Source organism: Pectinophora gossypiella, chromosome 5 (genome assembly GCF_024362695.1).
Source record: "Pectinophora gossypiella chromosome 5, ilPecGoss1.1, whole genome shotgun sequence".
NCBI lineage: Eukaryota > Metazoa > Arthropoda > Insecta > Lepidoptera > Gelechiidae > Pectinophora > Pectinophora gossypiella.
The window spans coordinates 14,038,902-14,056,961 of NC_065408.1; the positions used below are offsets into that span (position 1 = coordinate 14,038,902).

General features: G+C 39.1%; 1 protein-coding gene across 1 annotated transcript; it reads right to left on the reverse strand.

Annotated features, from left to right (window-relative positions):
• Positions 1–46: 46 nt before the first annotated feature.
• On the reverse strand, positions 47–16,632 carry LOC126367016 (uncharacterized). The gene is made up of 9 exons (XM_050010376.1): positions 14,919–16,632; positions 12,547–12,713; positions 11,967–12,084; positions 10,810–10,963; positions 10,220–10,344; positions 7,348–7,450; positions 6,572–6,673; positions 5,475–5,581; positions 47–3,997 (listed from the first exon to the last, which is right to left on the reverse strand). The coding sequence occupies exons 1-9, from the start codon at positions 16,460–16,462 to the stop codon at positions 3,868–3,870; spliced, it is 2,550 nt and encodes an 849-aa protein (XP_049866333.1). The 5' UTR covers positions 16,463–16,632; the 3' UTR covers positions 47–3,867.
• Between the last annotated feature and the right edge of the window lie 1,428 nt (positions 16,633–18,060).

The window sequence follows — 18,060 nt, forward strand, 5'->3', positions numbered from 1 at the left end:
GTCAGGTTTGACATACTGCTAATAATGGGTATATTAAAACAAGTAGTAACTTTTCCACATATTTATTGACACATGAAGCGCGCGACGGCGTGGCGGCCGAGACGGCGTCACCACCCAACACTAATATAATCTCCCAGGCAGTGAGACGAGTCTCGCATTATTGCGTCGTAAGTGCTGTAAGTTGACCCTCAAATTGATGAAGCCCTCGTCACATTTTTGGCGCGACTGGGCGCGCGTCACACTGCGCGCGTTTGCCCATATAACAATTACTTCGTGTTTACGCCCCGTCACGCCAAAAATGTGGCAAGAGTTTAATAGTGTAAATGTAAAAATATTGTTGACTATGGAGACTAGAATCATATTGTGAACATTCACCTATTCCTACATTCCATACGTATAATATTAATCAGCGTTATTTAATAATATAACGTTACTATTTATTCAGGTGTCCTATGACTATTATATCAGTAAAACTTCATGTCGCCTTACAGCACTTAGTTTACATTGGCGACCGTGTACAAAGAATTAAGATTATATTACTATCAGGATCATATATGTTATTGTGTTACATTCACATTTATTGAGAAAAATAATTATTTATAGAACGTAAAACATAAGTGACTTTTCTTATTGTTATAGAATACAAGTTCGTCACATCCTCTGTAACGCGCCAATGTCACACACAAACAAATCGATGTTTCATAACCATAATGAATGCAAACAAATTGTACTATTCGGTGTGGGAGTGGAGAAAGGATTATTACAAAAAACTAAAAAATAGTAAAAGAGTATTCATTCGCAATAATTAGCAGCCCGCTGCTCAATTGAAAGTAACAGATTGCTTTATTCGTTTCTTCCCCACAACTAGAAACAGTTTTAATAGCCAATAAGTTTTGTACTACATACGATAGTCACGAAGGCAAGCACACTATGTTATGCGAAAATTTTAAAAATCTACTGGATCTAAGAAGATACAAAACACAGTCTTACAAGACGTTCTGTCCAGCAGATCAATTTTAATGTTATTGAAAATTAGAAACAAACTTTAAAATTAAGCGTTAAGTCACGCACAGATTACAAATTATTTTAAAGACAAGACCTAGGTCTTGTGTCAAGTTTTAGTACTAGAGTGTCAAGTATAAGTTGGCCGTTTAATCTATCATACATTAATTTAAACTGTCAAGAAATATTTTCCAACTATTCATGGTAAATGTGCTAATTTCCACATGAAAGAAAGTTCTATTTTATACCAATAATTTTAAAGACCAACTCACATTTGTCAAACTATAAAGACTAACCTAATAGGTACGTCAGCGAAATTTCAATACACGTAACTCTAACTCTTAAACATTATTTCAATTCAAGTGTCATCTATTTAACCAGATATATTAGTTCTATAGCCTGTCTATTGTATAACATATTTATCTTTTTTTTATAATAAATAGTATCTTTTATCTTCTGCAAGGCATGATTTCACAGATATTTGTAGAGCGGATGACTGGCAAAGAAAAAAAATTTTTTTTTAAATAAACACGTTTGTCGACGCAACTCCTACACGTCTGTCGACAACATGTCGCCAGAGGAACTAGTGTTGACGCGCGTCACGTCACCACCCGACAACAATTGATGCTCAACTAGCGATGCTCTCTAAACAAACAACAATACGCGCGACATGTTGCGGTCCAGCTGGCAACGTCGCGCGCTGTTGTGCAACGTTGCCGTCCATGTTGATTTTTTTTTTGGTTTTCCCCGAAGGGTAAGGCAAAGGGAACTATGCCCATACAGCCATGTCTGACGTATTTTTTTTTCTTGATGATTAATGAAATGATGAAAGGTGATGATGATGAAACCTAAGCCCCCACCCTCGGAGTAGACTCCTACTCCGAACCCCAAACGAATTAACTCAAAAGTCCGCATAAACTTTTGAGTTATGAAGCGGCTTCCCGGCACGAAGCGAAAATAGGCAGATACACTTTGTTTATTGAATACTCCAATATAATAACACTCGCGAATGTCTTCCGACTAACTTAATGCAATCATTAACCACAAAACACCACTTCGTATTAATTATTTAGATTACTCAATGAAGAAAGCAACTGTCCCGTTCCCGTTTCCCGCCGAAAAGCCCCGTCCATGTTGAGCGTCACTTGTTGCGCGGTAATTGTTGTCTAGTGGATACGAGGCTTTACTGTATGCCATCTGAATGAATAAAAAAATCCAGACGATAAAAAAAATGTTGTCTTTGATTACTACACCCTATTAGGGATTACGGGCGTGAGTTTATGTACGTATAATACTGTCAAGCAGCGCCACATAAAACTATGTGCATAGTGGACAGAAGTTACTGGTTGCAGACCGCGAACTAAGCTAAGTTAGTTTAATCTTAGCTCGCATAGCTGTCATTCACGTTCCGTATTTGTGTGCGAGTGAGCTAAAGTAACTTAGCTTAACTCTTGGCCTGCAATCGACATTACCTAATATGTGTAAGGTCGTATGTAATAGGTGTAAGGCTTCGGTTTGCAAGTATGAATTGGGAACATTTTTTTTTTAAACTTATTGAAAAAGCAATAATTTGAAATGGGAACGCAATTTTTTTGAATTAAAACATTTTGAAAATAGAATAATTTACATTTAAAATCATTTGGAACATGTAATTTGTTTTCCTTGCCAGCCATTATGTTAGCATGGGGACATTTTACCTGACGAAATGCAATATTGAACATTAGACTATTATAACAGCTGGTGGTATCAGTAATACGGTATGAGATCTATCGAACTGCCTGCTTTAACTTTTCATCGTCTGTAGGTCGGCAAGGATCTTGGGGGTCAAAAAGGCTACATTGTGGATAAAAACTAGAAGTTCATATGTAGGCGGAAGCACTGTTGAGAGTTCCTAAATTTTGACAGTTCTCCATAATGCCTATTCTATTCGCGATAAATTGCTATAAAATGTAAAGCAACGTGTATCCCGTCTGAAGGATGAGTTACGAAAAAGAAAAGCCATCAGTTGGAATAAGGCAGTTTTGGTTGAAAATAAGCTTTTCTATGTTTTCTTCTTTCCGATCTTTAGGTAATAAATATAACACTATGATTTTGCAGTTAAACGCTGCACAAAGGGTCATAGTGTAAAAATATAACCAAAACAGTATGTTTGTTTACTCAAATAGTATGGGGAACTGTCAAAATGTAAGAACACTCAACAGTAGCGACACCTGATGGGAGAAATAGACAGTTTTTATCCTCATTCATATGAAAGCAATATTTCAGATGAATTGCTTCAATGTGGAATTTTTAGACCCCATTTTGGCACATAGATGTCATTGACATTAGGACGCTATCTCCATACATACTCCATTTAAAACAATTATCAAAAAATATGTTTTCATAGGATATAAGATGCGGTTAGTTAGTTCGGATCAAAGATAAACTTTAAAACGCCAATCTAGAAATAGAAGCCAGTTTAAAAATCAATATTTTTTTCTCTTTGACTCATTTTCGAATTTGAATTAAGAATTACAGGTGATTAAAAATCAATCTCATTTTCGTTTTTGGTTGGTTTTAAAATTTGTATTAAGAATTACATAACAAAGAGTTCGACGAGTGACCACGTTTACTGATGACGTCACACGTGTTTCGATACAAATTCCATAGAAATGTATCGTTTTGACGTTTCGTAAAAACTATTTCATTTGACTAGGTGGTCCTCTTGGCTGTTATGATCACGTACCGAAAGATCCTTGTCGCGACGTTTATCTATCTTAATACATGTCTCCTTTTTTTTTAAGAACTCAAATATGACAAATAAAAGATTACTTCTAGTATCGCGTTTCGTCAGGTGAACGTCGGCCAGGGTTTGAGGGCATGTGTTCAAGCTTTAGTCTTCTTGGCACGGCGCTTCTTCCCGTCGTCGGGGGCGGGCGGGCCGGCGGCGGCGGGCGGCGCGGCGCCCGACTTGCTGTACAGGTTGTTCAGGAACTCCTCCAGGTTCGGGTCGTGGCTGGAAGGGGGAGGTAAGTTACATTTTTACAATAAAATACCAGATAATATTTTAAATTTGTCAGAAATAAATTTAAAGCTTATTATAAGATTAATGACTACCTAAATGATAAAAATGTCTGGTATTGAGTGTGTTCCTCTAGTTATTAAATAACATGTAATGTATATCCTCATTGGTTTTTAAAAGATGTGTTGCTGTTGCAGTTTCTTGTCATTTCTTCTCCTCAGCCATAACACCTTGCGAAATGACGAAAATTCGAAATGGCGAATTCAAAAATGTTACATTGACCTTCAACAAGTTTATCCATGATAATTACGTTGAATAAATGATTCTGATTCTGTTACATTCACGCCAACTGGCATTCAGAATTCGCCTTTCAACTGTTTTAAGACAGTAGTTAAACAAAAACTTTACAAAAAAGGTTATTATGAAGTTAGTGATTATTTAGAAGATATGAATGCATGGGATTAACTGTCTGAGAACTGATATTAGGCAGCTAAATTACTCAATTGTATAACAATATTTTTTTTTTTTTTAAAGAACGTCTAGGGCCCTGTGCCGAGGTTTTTCTTGCAGCTTCTTTTCCCTCAGCTTCAATTAGGCGGATGAGACGTTCGTTATGTGAAAATTGACGATTCAAAGTGTAACTATGTTACCTACTGAATAAAGATATTTTTGAATTTTGCCTGGTTGAAATGTAGAGCGGATTCAAAAGCTACTTTATTTGAAAATTTATCAACGTTCTCGATGAATTGCCCGAAGGCATTGACGAGCCCCAAGATGGAGCTCGCCCAGAAGGTGCCTGTTTACTCTGACCTTGAAAGCACCCGTGTTATATGCATTCGGAAATACAGAAGACGGCAGAGAATTCCACTCCCTAGTAGTGCGCATAATGAAGGACGACGCGAAGCGCTTTGTGCGAATAGTTGGGATATCGAAATAGGGATGGAACCCGGCCGTACGTCTGGAAGTCCGAAGATAAAAGGGGGATGGTGGAATGAGCTCGTGTAGCGGGCACACTCCCCGAAGTGCAGTCTGTAGAATTGTTGATTTACCGCTAGAATTTACTACTTTTAAATGAAGGCCATTCAAGTTCACAAATATGGATGAAATCCACCAGTACTTCATCTCTACAGTACGAGAGGATATAACAGCGATGACCGTAACCTACAGGGACAGGATCGAACATCACCAAAACCAACTTGCCCAAGTGAGCCACTACAAACAAGACGTCTGAAGAGATCCTACACTTGATAACCTGTAGCAATCTACAGTAATCTACATACTGGCATCCCAACAATGGGCGGGCATGCCTTACACTCCAATACTGCTTAGCAAAAAACTGCTTATGGTTGGAAAACCGATCGCAAGTTAGAGAGGGGAAAAAAAATGAAGGCTATTGGAGCTCTGAGCAGGAGTCTTTTCCTCAGCTCAATACTTCCTACACGATAGAAGAAGAAGTGCTATGTTAGTTTACCCGGTGGAAGGTCTCGGCGGTGTGTCGGCGGCGGTGGCTTTATTGCCCAGCACGATGCGGTATTGCACCACGTGGCAGTCGGGCCGCAGCTGCTTCAGGTTTTTCTTCTGCAAATATTAAAAAATACATCACTAGTGGTTTTCTTAAGCAAAAGAAAGAATTCAATAATAGAAGACACCGCAGTTACAATACAAAATACAATAGGAAAAAACACTTACACGAAATATGTGATTTCTAAAAATAGTACATTGGCCAATAACCCGACAGAATCAAGTTGACAGTACACCGTCAAACGGTTTGTATACCAGCGTATACCAGCGAGATACCTGTTTGATTCCTTCATTTATTCCAATTAAAAAGCATAATAACGGGTTCCTACCGCGTTTAAAGTAGGGATATGAGACTCCCGATATTTCGACACTGTGTGTTTGTGTTCATTTATTCCTCCGGATAATTTTGTTCATTTTAAAATTAACAACTGTCAATCATCCCTCCCTTTCCTTTTCGGCGGATAAGAACATACATACATACATACATAAACTCACGCCCGTAATCCCTAATGGGGTGGACAGAGCCACAAGCAATCAAAGACAACTTGCAGCCACTGTTGATACGGTGTCGTAAGCTGGATATGATGAACCTTATGGTGATAAGGGATCAGCCTATCGCCCATAACATTAGTCCATCATGTTAGAGGACACAATCCCTCTGTCGGTTTTTACGACATGCCCGGGAAGACAAGCAGCTGAAGGTGTTCTATGTTTTTTCGGCGGATAAGAAAATGACAGATATAACTTAAAATTAGATGATTGTCCTCCCAGACGTATCCGTCGATGGCGATACCCTTAGCTAGTGTTAGCCTGGGCTCTTGCATAGACGCGGGCGTGACTAGCAAAACCAAATTTAGTTGTTAAAATTAGATGGTGTCTACAGGAATCGCAGTCAGTGTCCTTACTATGAGTTTTTCACTGGACCAATCAATATTTAGACAGTTCAAGATATGAAGCAATCGCTATTTTGACTGATTGCGTTTTAGACGACTTTTCAGTAACTAGGGCGATTGCGAATTTGACCATATGCGACGAAAGGCTATTCACCTGGCAGCTGGCCCACTGTGTGATCTGGTAGACGCCGCCGTCCATGCACGCGTAGTACATCACCAGGAGACCCATCATGCTGGACTCGGCCCAGATGTCGCCCTGCAAAGACATAGATAGATAAATAGATAAAATACTTTATTGAGCAAAATGGACACAAAATACAGAGATAATGACAACATATACAGAAAAGCACAATAGGCGGCCTTATTGCTCATGCAGCAATTTCTTCCAGGCAACCTTTGAGTACAGGAAAATTACCCTATAATTAATTAAAAGAACAACCTACATAAAATAAGTACATTTAACTACATATTTATATTATACATAAATATAATATAAAATGAATATATATATTATTATACAAAACATATATAACATATAAATTATGTTGTGTAAACATATATTCACGCCCGTATCCCCGAAAGGAGTACGAAGCGGTACCAAAGAATAAGGAATAACGTATAGTATATGTAGTAGTTTAAGTATTGATATTTATTTATTATAACAATTATTAGTGTATTATTATTATGTAGTTTATGTACTCGTAATTGTGTATTTATCTTTTATTTATTTTTATACATACAAGTATTCCCATGCTGTTAAAAATGGAAAAAAAAAACATCACATGGACACAACATCACATGGTAACAGTGTCGAAATATCGGGAGTCTCATATCCCCATTTAAACGCGGTAAGAACCCGTTATTATGTGCTTTAAACATCACATGATTAATGGACGGCCCCTAAGGAGCCTATGACGTAAGGTCCAGTACCTCTTTAGCGGAGTGTCGTATCTTGCACTGCACGCAGTACCTCGCCGCGTAGCAGGGCCGGTCCGTGAGCACGCGCTTGTGGCGTCGCCCGCAGTTGGTGCACCTGTACCACATAGACAATCGTTGTAAAACGTTAACTCATTGCCACACAACGACTGCCTGGAAGAAATCGCTGCACGGGCAATAAAATAATAATAATAATAATAATTCTTTATTAAAAGTCAATAGGACTCACACACATTACATAATACATAAATTGAATTAAAATGAACATACAATATAAATTAAAATAAAATAAAATACCTATTTCCTATTTGCGTCCCGGTGCAAAGACCACCAGTGTTTAAAAATAGGACTGGCGACCCCTTCGCACACTTTCTGCAAAATGATGTTGTTTGAAGCCCTAAGCCTGGTCCAAAATCCCGCCACACGTTTACGTACGACAGCAAAAAAGTCCGGCACACGCGCTTCGGCGAACATGCTCGACGCGCTGCACCAACGTGGCAAACGCATGAGGATACGAAACGCATCATTGTACTGTACCCTCATGTTGCTATAGGTCTTTTTTAAGTAGTTGGTCCATAGTTGACAGGTATAGAAACACTGACAGTACGCTTGGAAAAGCGTTAATTTGACAGCGCCACTACACCTGCCAAATCTGCGCGCGAGCATGTTGATCGACATGCCCTCCTCTCACGCTCGATATCTAAGTCGTCCTTTCTATTATCGGTCAGAATATGACCAAGGTATTTAAATTGCTTCACAACCTTAACCGCTGAACCTTTTAACAATACTTCAGGCACCCTCGCCGGACCTCTCCCAGCTGAAAACACCATCATCTCCGTTTTAGCCACGTTGTACTTCAGCCCGTGAGAGATTGCATATCCCTCACAGATCGCCAGCAGCTTTCTCAGTGCGCTGATAATGATGATGAATAATGTCATCATGCAGAAAGCAGCCATACTTAACACCTGTCGGATAGTACGCAAATTCCTATCCTCCGACATTGACATCATGACTGAACGCACAGATACATAATTATTATACCTTCCTTCCAGTGGCACTTGGTCTGTGACCCGTGTCTCTGGTAAATACCCTCCGAAAGAGGAGATAAACTATAGTTTAAAAAATAATAATAATGATAATGTCTAATGTGTATGATTATTAATAATAATGTCTGTTGTGAATTTTTTGCCCGGCCAAGTAGTAAATGCCATTTGCGACAAATCTACAAGTCACGTCAAAAAAAAAAATATGTGCATTTTTATGTTTTTTTCAATGGTATTGTTATTTGTATGATTGATTATTATTCGAAATAAATGAGGGCCGATCGTCGTGGAGATCCTTGGGGGAGGCCTATGCCCAGCAGTGGGCGTCGTGCGGCTGATAATGATGATGAAATAAATAAATTATTTTATTATGTTTTACTTGTTTTCTATACATTGTATTTTATGTACTAAAGGATTTTAGTTTTTATAGCACTCACTCCTGCTTAGGAAAACTCACAAAGAGAAAATTATATCGGAAAAATTCTGATTCGGACTGGAGTTGCAGAGCCGCAGCTCTCAAGCCGGGGCGAGCTTGTTAACCAACCAATTTCGTATGGACAGGAGGACCCGGTGGTGTAATGGTTAAAACGCGCGGCTTGACAAGAGTTGCGGGTTCAAGTCCCGTCCGGCTCGGAATTATTTCGATTTAATTTTCTCTTTGAAAGTGTATTGGTGCTAATTCCTGTAAACACCATCATTTTAAGTTATACCCGTCATTTTTTTATCCGCCGAAAAGGAAAGGGACGGATGATTGTCAACAAGTTAATTTTAAAACGAATGAATAACCCGGGCGAAGAAGTATGCAATCCGTTTGGCGTGCTGTCTACTTAATTCTGTCGGGTTATTGGCCGATGTAAATTTTTAGACGTTTGTTTTAGATTTCTGCTTAAAATTGACGTGTGTTCCACAAATTTTATGCCTGTCGATTACCCGTCCCTTTCTTTTTCAGTGGATAAGAAAATGACAGGTATAACTTAAAATAAAATTAGATGGTGTGTACAGGAATTAACACCATTATCTATATTATATTATAGATAGTTTATATCATAATTAAAGCACATATTAACGGGTTCTTACCGCGTTTAAATGGGGATATGAGACTCCCGATATTTCGACACTGTTGCAAGTGCCATGATCACGGGATGACTGATGAGATTGGAGTGGAGTAGGTAGATCCATAATTTTCTACGGGCAGACACCTAACCACTGGATCGAGTTTAACAATCCACAAATATTATCGACAGAACGTCATTACATCCCCAGACTCGTAAAAGAGGCTATTGAAATCAGAAAACATAAAAATTTCAACAGGGAAGACGGGTTCAAGTTGTCGAGTATGTGGAATCCAGTAGTAGGTGTTGTAAAAAGCTTGAAACGGCCTAATGTGGTGAAAAAACGTGAGGACACAGTGAGTGCGGTTTGTCGTAGTGAGTTTCGTGCGAGTTCAGATGGTTCCGAACATTCCGGTATCAAAAACATAAACAAGCGGCAGAGAAAGAGGGTAGAAAATTATGGATCTACCTACTCCACTCCAATCTCATCAGTCATCCCGTGATCATGGCACTTGCAACAGTGTCGAAATATCGGGAGTCTCATATCCCCATTTAAACGCGGTAAGAACCCGTTATTATGTGCTTTAATTATGATAATAACCGCGTAAACTTAAAACAATGTATAGTTTATATCAAGTGGAATTTTCCGTCGGAAAATTCATGTTTCGATTGTTTTTTAAATTATTTTCAGCTATACTTTTGCGAGGGAAAATTTTATCTACCTTGAGTATGCGATGCAATGTTACTAGCATCTTGTATAGATATACGTACCTGATGGTGTTGGCGGCGAACTCCATCTTATCGTGCAGTTGGGCCAGCAGCTGGCTGAGCTCGCTCCACGCCGCCTCCACGTGCCGCGACTCCAGCGCACGACGCTCGTACGCTTCGCGGCGCTCCTGTTACAACATACATACATAGCATCACGCCTACAGCCCCGAAAGGGTAGGTAGACGTGCATAGTATATAGGTTGGTTGACATCGTACTGAATACTGAGGATTCAGACAATGATTCTGAGTTGATATCAAGTGGACATCATAGAAAAAGGTGATAAAATGTCGGACTAATTATTACGTTTTTCTCGATTAAAATTCATAAATAAGTTAAAATAGAAAAAAGAAAATGTTTTCCGTTAGTTTTAGATCTGTCTTTATTTAGTAATTGGAAGTTCATAATTTATCTTGAACCTAGTATGGTCACGAGCATTAATAATCTACACTTTGGTACCATGTCACATTAACTTAAGTCTCACTAATGTCAAATATGTTAGTGCGACAGAGTCCTAAAGTGGGTATATTATATTGCTCATGACTGTACACGACTCAATTGGATTTTATGTGCGGATTTGTGATGGTATACGCACGGGCTCCCCGATGAGGTCGAACGCGTGCTGCAGTATCTTGAAGGCCTCCTCGGCGCCGGGCTGCTGGTTCTTGTCCGGGTGCACCAGGAACGCCTGCCGCCGGTAGTACCGCTTGATCTCCTCATCCGTGCAGGACACGCTCACGCCGAGTATGCTGACAATTCAAACACTCTGTTGTTACAAGTTGACGTACGTAGACAAAAGAGCGGATCTAGCCTGTTACGTAACCGGTACCTTCGCCCGCCTGCTCACACCCGTACGCCGTGACCAGCGTCGTTCCACGAGTTCAAGTCAGCATAATTAATGGAACAGCCAGCCTGCTGAGCCAGCGCCCGAACGCGATGCGCTGACGTCAATCACGCCACCAAATTGTGACCTCGATTTAGCCATAATGTAAAATAGTTAAGTAAAATTCAGTGTAGTCCTAACTTCGGACTCATTCGCACCTAGGTTAGTTAGGTTTAGCTGTAATTTCATTCTAAGTGATTCTAGTTTCTCTTCTTTACCCTCCGTCTGTCGCTCGCTTAATTAGCCTTTATGCCGGGGGGGTTAAAATTATCGCTCGATGCAACAGTTTGTTACAATCGATAAGTTTCATTTTTCCCTTACATGCGTGTCATGTGATTTTGTTCGTATTTTGAGAGAACGACATGACTTATTTGGGTTCACATATCGACAAAACGACATAACGAGGGATTTTCCAATCGACGTTCCCCAAACACACGATAGATGGCGTTGTTCAGTTTGAACGTAATAATTACTTATTTACCTCTACCTCATTGCTGGGGTAAGTCCGCCTATCTCCATAGACAATTAGATGAAATTGCAGTGGCCATCCATGACCCAACTTGTCATTTTGAGAACATACATACATAAACTCACGCCCGTAATCCCAAATGGGGTGGGCAAATCCACAAGTAATCAAAGACAACTTGCAGCCACTGTTGATACGAAGTCCTAAGATGTATATGATGAACCTTATGGTGATAAGGGATCAGCCTGTCGCCCATTTTGAGAAAAAGGGAAAAAAATATATACGACCGTTGGGACAAATCAAAAATCCTCAAATGTCTTTAAAACATCTGATTATTAAAAAATGCAGTTAAGTATCAACTGTCAACTCTGCGTCTTATAAATTAGGTACTTAAATAACCTACCTATAAGGATCCTTTCCTTTGCAAGCTAGTAGTCGCTTCATAGCTTCTTCGCCGGTCGCCGGCAAAGGTATGTTAGCGTTCAGTTTAGTTGAGTCATTGCCATTGTCTCCATCTGATTCTGGAAATAAAAAGGTTTTATTATTACCTACATTCATATCATTTATTTATTATGGTGCATCAACAGCAGTACGTATACAAATACGCATAGGAAAAGTTCCGGTATGCCTGCCAATTATAGACGCACACAACACTGTTAAAAGGTTAGGTTAGGATAGGTTAGTGATTATTTAGAAGATATGATTGCATGGGATTAACTGTCTGAGAACTGATATTAGGCAGCTAAATTACTCAATTGTGTAATAATATTTTATGTTTTTTTTTTAAAGAACATCTAGGGCCCTGTGCCGAGGTCTTGCAGCTTCTTTTCCCCGGCTTTACAGGTTGTGAGAAGCTGCAGTAGTTTTAGGCGGATGAGACGTTCGTTATGTAAAAATTGACGATTCAAAGTGTAACTATGTTACCTACTGAATAAAGATATTTTTGAATTTGAGTATAATACCTTGAGATTTGAGTATCTTACCTTTTTTAAACCATTTGAATTTCCTCCAGAATCCGAAGCGAGTGTGTCCGATCTTGCGGTCGATGTACTGTAGGAACCTGTTGTGGCCGACGCGAGCTATGTACTCCTTGCTGCTCCTCCACACTGCTTGCGAGCTCACGTATGTCTGTGTGAACATTGATGTACATCTGGAAACACCATCAATATTTATTTAATAGCTTAATAGTGTTTAATGAATTCAGTAAATAAACAAAGAAAGAAAAATATTTATTTCCCCACACAAAAACATTGTACATGACAATTTACTACTTTAAACTGACAGATTTTGTGAAAGGGCTGATGCCTAAACTAAGTTAAAAACTTGTAATATAGGTCATCAGGCCTTCCCCCGGAATAATACAGCAACATTGAACCTTATTCTATGTGCAGGCATGCAAACAAAAAGGTACTTATATAGTTTATATAATGTGAAAATTATTTATATAAAAATCTGACATTAAGGCTCTTTATCAACATGAACATAGCTCTTTATTAAGTTGGACAGAAAGGGTTACAAATGAGGAAGTGCTAGTAAGAGTAAAGGAAAAGAGACAAATACTGAGAATTATTGAGGACAGAAGAGGCAAGATGATTGGATACCTAATAAGACACGACGAATTTATTAAAAACATCATAGAAGGGAAGTTAGAAGGAAAGAGAGGAAAGGGAACACCAAGAAGAGCTTACATGGAACAGATTAAAGAAAAGGTTAACGTCGTGTTTTATAGGGAAGTCCAGGAATTGGCCTTTGATAGACTGGAATGGAAAATGCGACACCGACAAGAGCGTGGCTATTAAATTGATGATGATGATTAACATGAACATGAGAGACGTAACAAAAGTCGCAGATGTGACGAAAACAGTAAGGAGACTAAAATGGCGTTGGACAGGACACATGATAAAGTCTAGAATAAAAAAGTGGACTAAAGACATCACAGAAAGGTACCTCAGAGATTGCAAAGGGCGAAAAGGGAGACCAAACAAAAGGTGGGAAGATAATCTACCACAAGGTTGGAGAAAGTCAACAGGCGACAGACAGGTGTGTCTTAGATCTAGATATAGAGAATTAATTAACCCTTTCACTGACAGAGATCATGGGTTATTGATGGTTCATAATAGGTAATATGACACCTTGGGATCGGAACGTCATTAGACGTTCTGTCCTTGAACGTGTTAATAAAGTAAAACTATGTAATAATGTCCGTGAATAAAGGCTATTTTTATTTTATTTTTTAACATGAAAGTGTGGATGGATTGTGTAAAGGACTTGTGTCTGAAAGGTGTGAGTAGTAGATGATGACTGAGAGAAATGAATGGAAGAGGAATACAGGTTGTGCCGACCACACCTAGAGTGGGATAAGGGCAGGAGATGATGTCTGAAATTAAGGCTATTTACACATGAGAACTCAAATGCAATTTCTTAATAAGAAGAGATAAAAGGCACAAAGAAAGAGAGGAAGGGGCACACCAAGAAGAGCTTACATGGAACAGATTAAAGAAAAGGTAAACGTCGTGTTTTATAGGAAAGTCAAGGAATTGGCCTTTACACACAGGCCGGTACACAGGAGAACTCAATTACAATTTCTTAATAAGAAGAGATAAAAGGCACAAGTTATTTTTACCAGTTTCATTGCAATCATGTGATTTGATTTGATGATTTTATGTTTGAGAAGCAAAAGAAAGTGTGATGAGGTGCTGACAGATATGGTTCATTTAAATAGAGCCACCATTGGTGCAAACTGTAGGGATTATGAGTTAGTCACTAAAATGTAGAGCTCTGGCTAGAATACTCAGTAATAATATGTAATAGCCGCTAAGGAATTAGGGAGCGAGCACGGTCTGTCTTTCTCGTTCTGACTTACACATTAGGCAGCACATGGTAATATAGATTTTTATATGGATTATCAGGTATGTGGCTCTCATATGACTTCTCATGTTTTGATCTTGTATTTATAACCAAACTATTCTAATAGTATATGGTATTTGCATTACTTGAATCTGCTATTGAAACTATCTTTTTAACTTAAGATGAATATTTCAAATATTATTTACAGCATCATTAATGTTAATTTAGAAATTATAGTGGGCAAGTGTAGGAGTATGTAGCATACTCCAAAATCAGAATAAATAATAAATTAAATGAAAATATTTGAAAACAAAAATGTAATAAAAAATATTTAGCAAACAAAACATGGAATTTTAATATAAAAAATAATAATTTTGGTCAACCATTGATAAGACTGAGATTGCTCATGGGCCCTTTGGTTCAGTGCAGATTAATAGAACAATTTAAAAAAATGTTTTAGGAAAATGTTGTCTTATGAACAGCTGACCAAGTATCATCAAAAACTTACAGATCAAAGGACAGATGGGCGCTCATGCGACAGATATCAGAGAGCAGGTAGAGGAACCAAATGACAGCCTTCCAGGTCACCTCCACCCAGTGCTCCAAGTAATTCTGTGCCAGACCCAAGTAACCAGGTTTGTTCCGTCTCAGTTTAATCTGAGCGCCTTTCTTCTTATCCTGCGATGGCTTGGCCGCCTTATGGTAACTACGGTCCTTCTTTTTCCTAGACTTGGTCTCCGCCTGACCGTCCTGATACGCAAACTGATCACCGTCCTCGTCCAACTTGAAATCATCCTCAAATATAGAACCCTTGTCAAAATTCTTAGACTTATTATTATGATCAGATTTCTTCTCCTTTTTCAATGGCTTCTCTGATTGGTTTTCTATGAAGACAAACTGGCTCTCATTATCATTGTAGCCGGCGTCCTCTTCATTGGTTATGTCATCTAGAGAAGACCATTTGCGAGAAATGTTGCTCCGTTTGTTCTTTGACTTCTTATTTGGCTTGTGACGTTTGTCAATGTCATCAGTGGTAATATCACCGGACTCACTGCCAGAGGAAATTGTGCTTGTATGAGGTTTCTTTTCGTTCTTCTGTTTGTTATCATCATGCTTGGGGTTAGCAGGGGGCTTTTCAGGCTTGCTGGGTTTGTTTGCAGGCTTGCTCTCTATGTTTAGTGGCTTTGTTTTACGTGTAGCTTCTGTTTGAGCATTGTTTTTTGTATTTTTGGCAAGCACATCAGAGTATGTTGGACGCATGGGTTTCACTTCAGCTACAATGCGTTTCTTGTTGCTTGTGTCAGCTAGAGGACTATTCTCGTTCCTTTTAGGCGAGTTCTCTGGCTTTGCAGTTTGAGTGATTGGCTCCATCACTGGAGACTGATGCATGCTCAAAGTTGGTGCATCAGGGTGATTTAGAGGATAATTCTGACCAAATGGTGAATAGGTCCCTGATGAATTGGGCTCCCAGTTACCTAACACTTCTTTTAAGAAATTAGACGTCGGCACATTCTGGTTCTCTTGGGTAAATGTGTTGTTTTGTACAGTAGTAGGCTGCTGAACATGCACATTATTGTTCATGGAATATTCCTGGTTCAAAGTGAACATGTGAGGTGGCTGGGCCGTCTGTAGTGGCATTTCCCTAAGGCCTTGATTGGGATTAAAGAGTTCATACTGACCGTTCATTGGAAATATCAATTGTTGGTTATTCTCATCGTAAATCACTCTTACTAGCTGTCCATTGCCCAAGTTAAGCATGGCATTGCCGTAATTCTGCCGGTTCCCGCGGGGCATGTTGTTGAAGGCGACCTTTTCTTCATTGTTTGCAACCGCATCGCCCGCTTGCACGTTGAAGTGTTTGCTCAAGTAAACATCGTTAGGATAATTTGCGTTCGTGTAAACACTGTTATCATTCATCACACCGGCAGTAGATGAGATTGGGGGCTGTTTCCTCTCATTCAGGCCACCGGGTGCGCAGTTCTCGGCGGTCTCCGCACGGTAATTCCACTGCATGTCATTGTATATGGGATCATCCTTTGGCGACCTTGCCATGTTTGGTTACGTTTCTCCGGACACAACCGTTCGGTTAGCGACTACAAAAGAAGTACGTTCAACTCAGAGATTTAACATTTTACTGTTTAGTGAATTAAATACGAAAACAAGCTGATAATAACGTGGATTTTATCTTTATTGACGATTTGACGCTTTTCTTTTTCACTCATTTTTCGACCACAGACGAAAAATCTAGTTTATGTTTTCTGGCTTTGGATAAAGGGACGAATGAAACACAAAATTATTCCAAGTATTTAACAAACTGTGAAGTTTTAAAATAATTGTGAAAGTAACTTACCCAGTCTATAGTAGTTATTAACGACATAATAACAATTATTTAGTTTTGTCTTTAATTATCTGTAAATAGATAAATTATTGGTGAGCAAAGTTCTAGCAACCCCAGCCAAAAACTAACCGACAAAAGTTCATGCGGGTTGACAAAATGAGATCTAGTAACTAATGTATGGGTTTTGACATTAGAATAAAACGAAATGTTTGCTGCTAGCGCCACCATTTACTGCAAATTTAAGTTTGTCAACTTATATTTTTAACTTGTTCTTAACCTGCTTTATAAAAGAAAGAGGTTTTTTCATTTTATTTTTCATTTTTCATCCAGTACCCAATTCCAGTACCACGCTGTTGCTACCACAAACTTCAATACATATTTTTTTTAGGGATATAGACTGCGTGAAGTTGAATTTAGCATTTAATAGTTTTTACCCGACTGCCAAAGGAGAAGGGTAATGTATTTCAAGTGTATGTGTGTATGATATACCTATGTCTGTTTCTTTGTGGCTTCCTGTAACCACCAATCGGGGAACCCGGTTAATTGAGTATTGATGGAGCATACTCCACCACGCTGCTCAACATGGTGTTAATAAAAAAGTTTTAAGTGGTAGCTTAGGTAGGTAGCCACTTTTGATACTTAGGTAATGATGACAGTGCGGTAACAGCGCAACGTCCATACATTTTGTTGTTGGTTATGATTCTGACTGCGACGAACCTTCAAAAATCGAAGATCTACCCATCAGGTATTTGTATACTTATACAGACATCATAATGTTAGTAACATCGTAACGAATACTAAGGGGGATGATTTTCCGTAGCAAAAAACATGAGTTTTTTTTTTAATTCTATACTTTTGCGATGGAAAATTCCACTTCAACGGCCTCCATGGTCCAGTGGTTGAGCGTTGAGCTCACGATCCGGAGGTCCTGGGTTTGAATCCCGGTGGGGACATATCACAAAAATCGCTTTTTGATCCCTAGTTTGGTTAGGACATTACAGGCTGATCATATGATTGTCCGAAAGTAAGACGATCCTTGCTTCGGAAGGTACGTTAAGCCGTTGGTCCCGGTTACTACTCACAAATGTATGTACGTAGTCGTTACATGAGTCATGTCAGGGGCATGTCAGGGGCATTTGGCGGCTCAATAGTAACCCTGTCACCAGGGTTGTGAGGTAGCACAACCCACACGATAGAAGAAGACTAATATTAACTCAAAATAATGAGCTGAATCATCAGTGCAGCATTGTCCATACTACTTTTTAGAGAAAAATAGGGCAATGGTTTCCCTCTTGCCTTCCGCCCCGCAGTA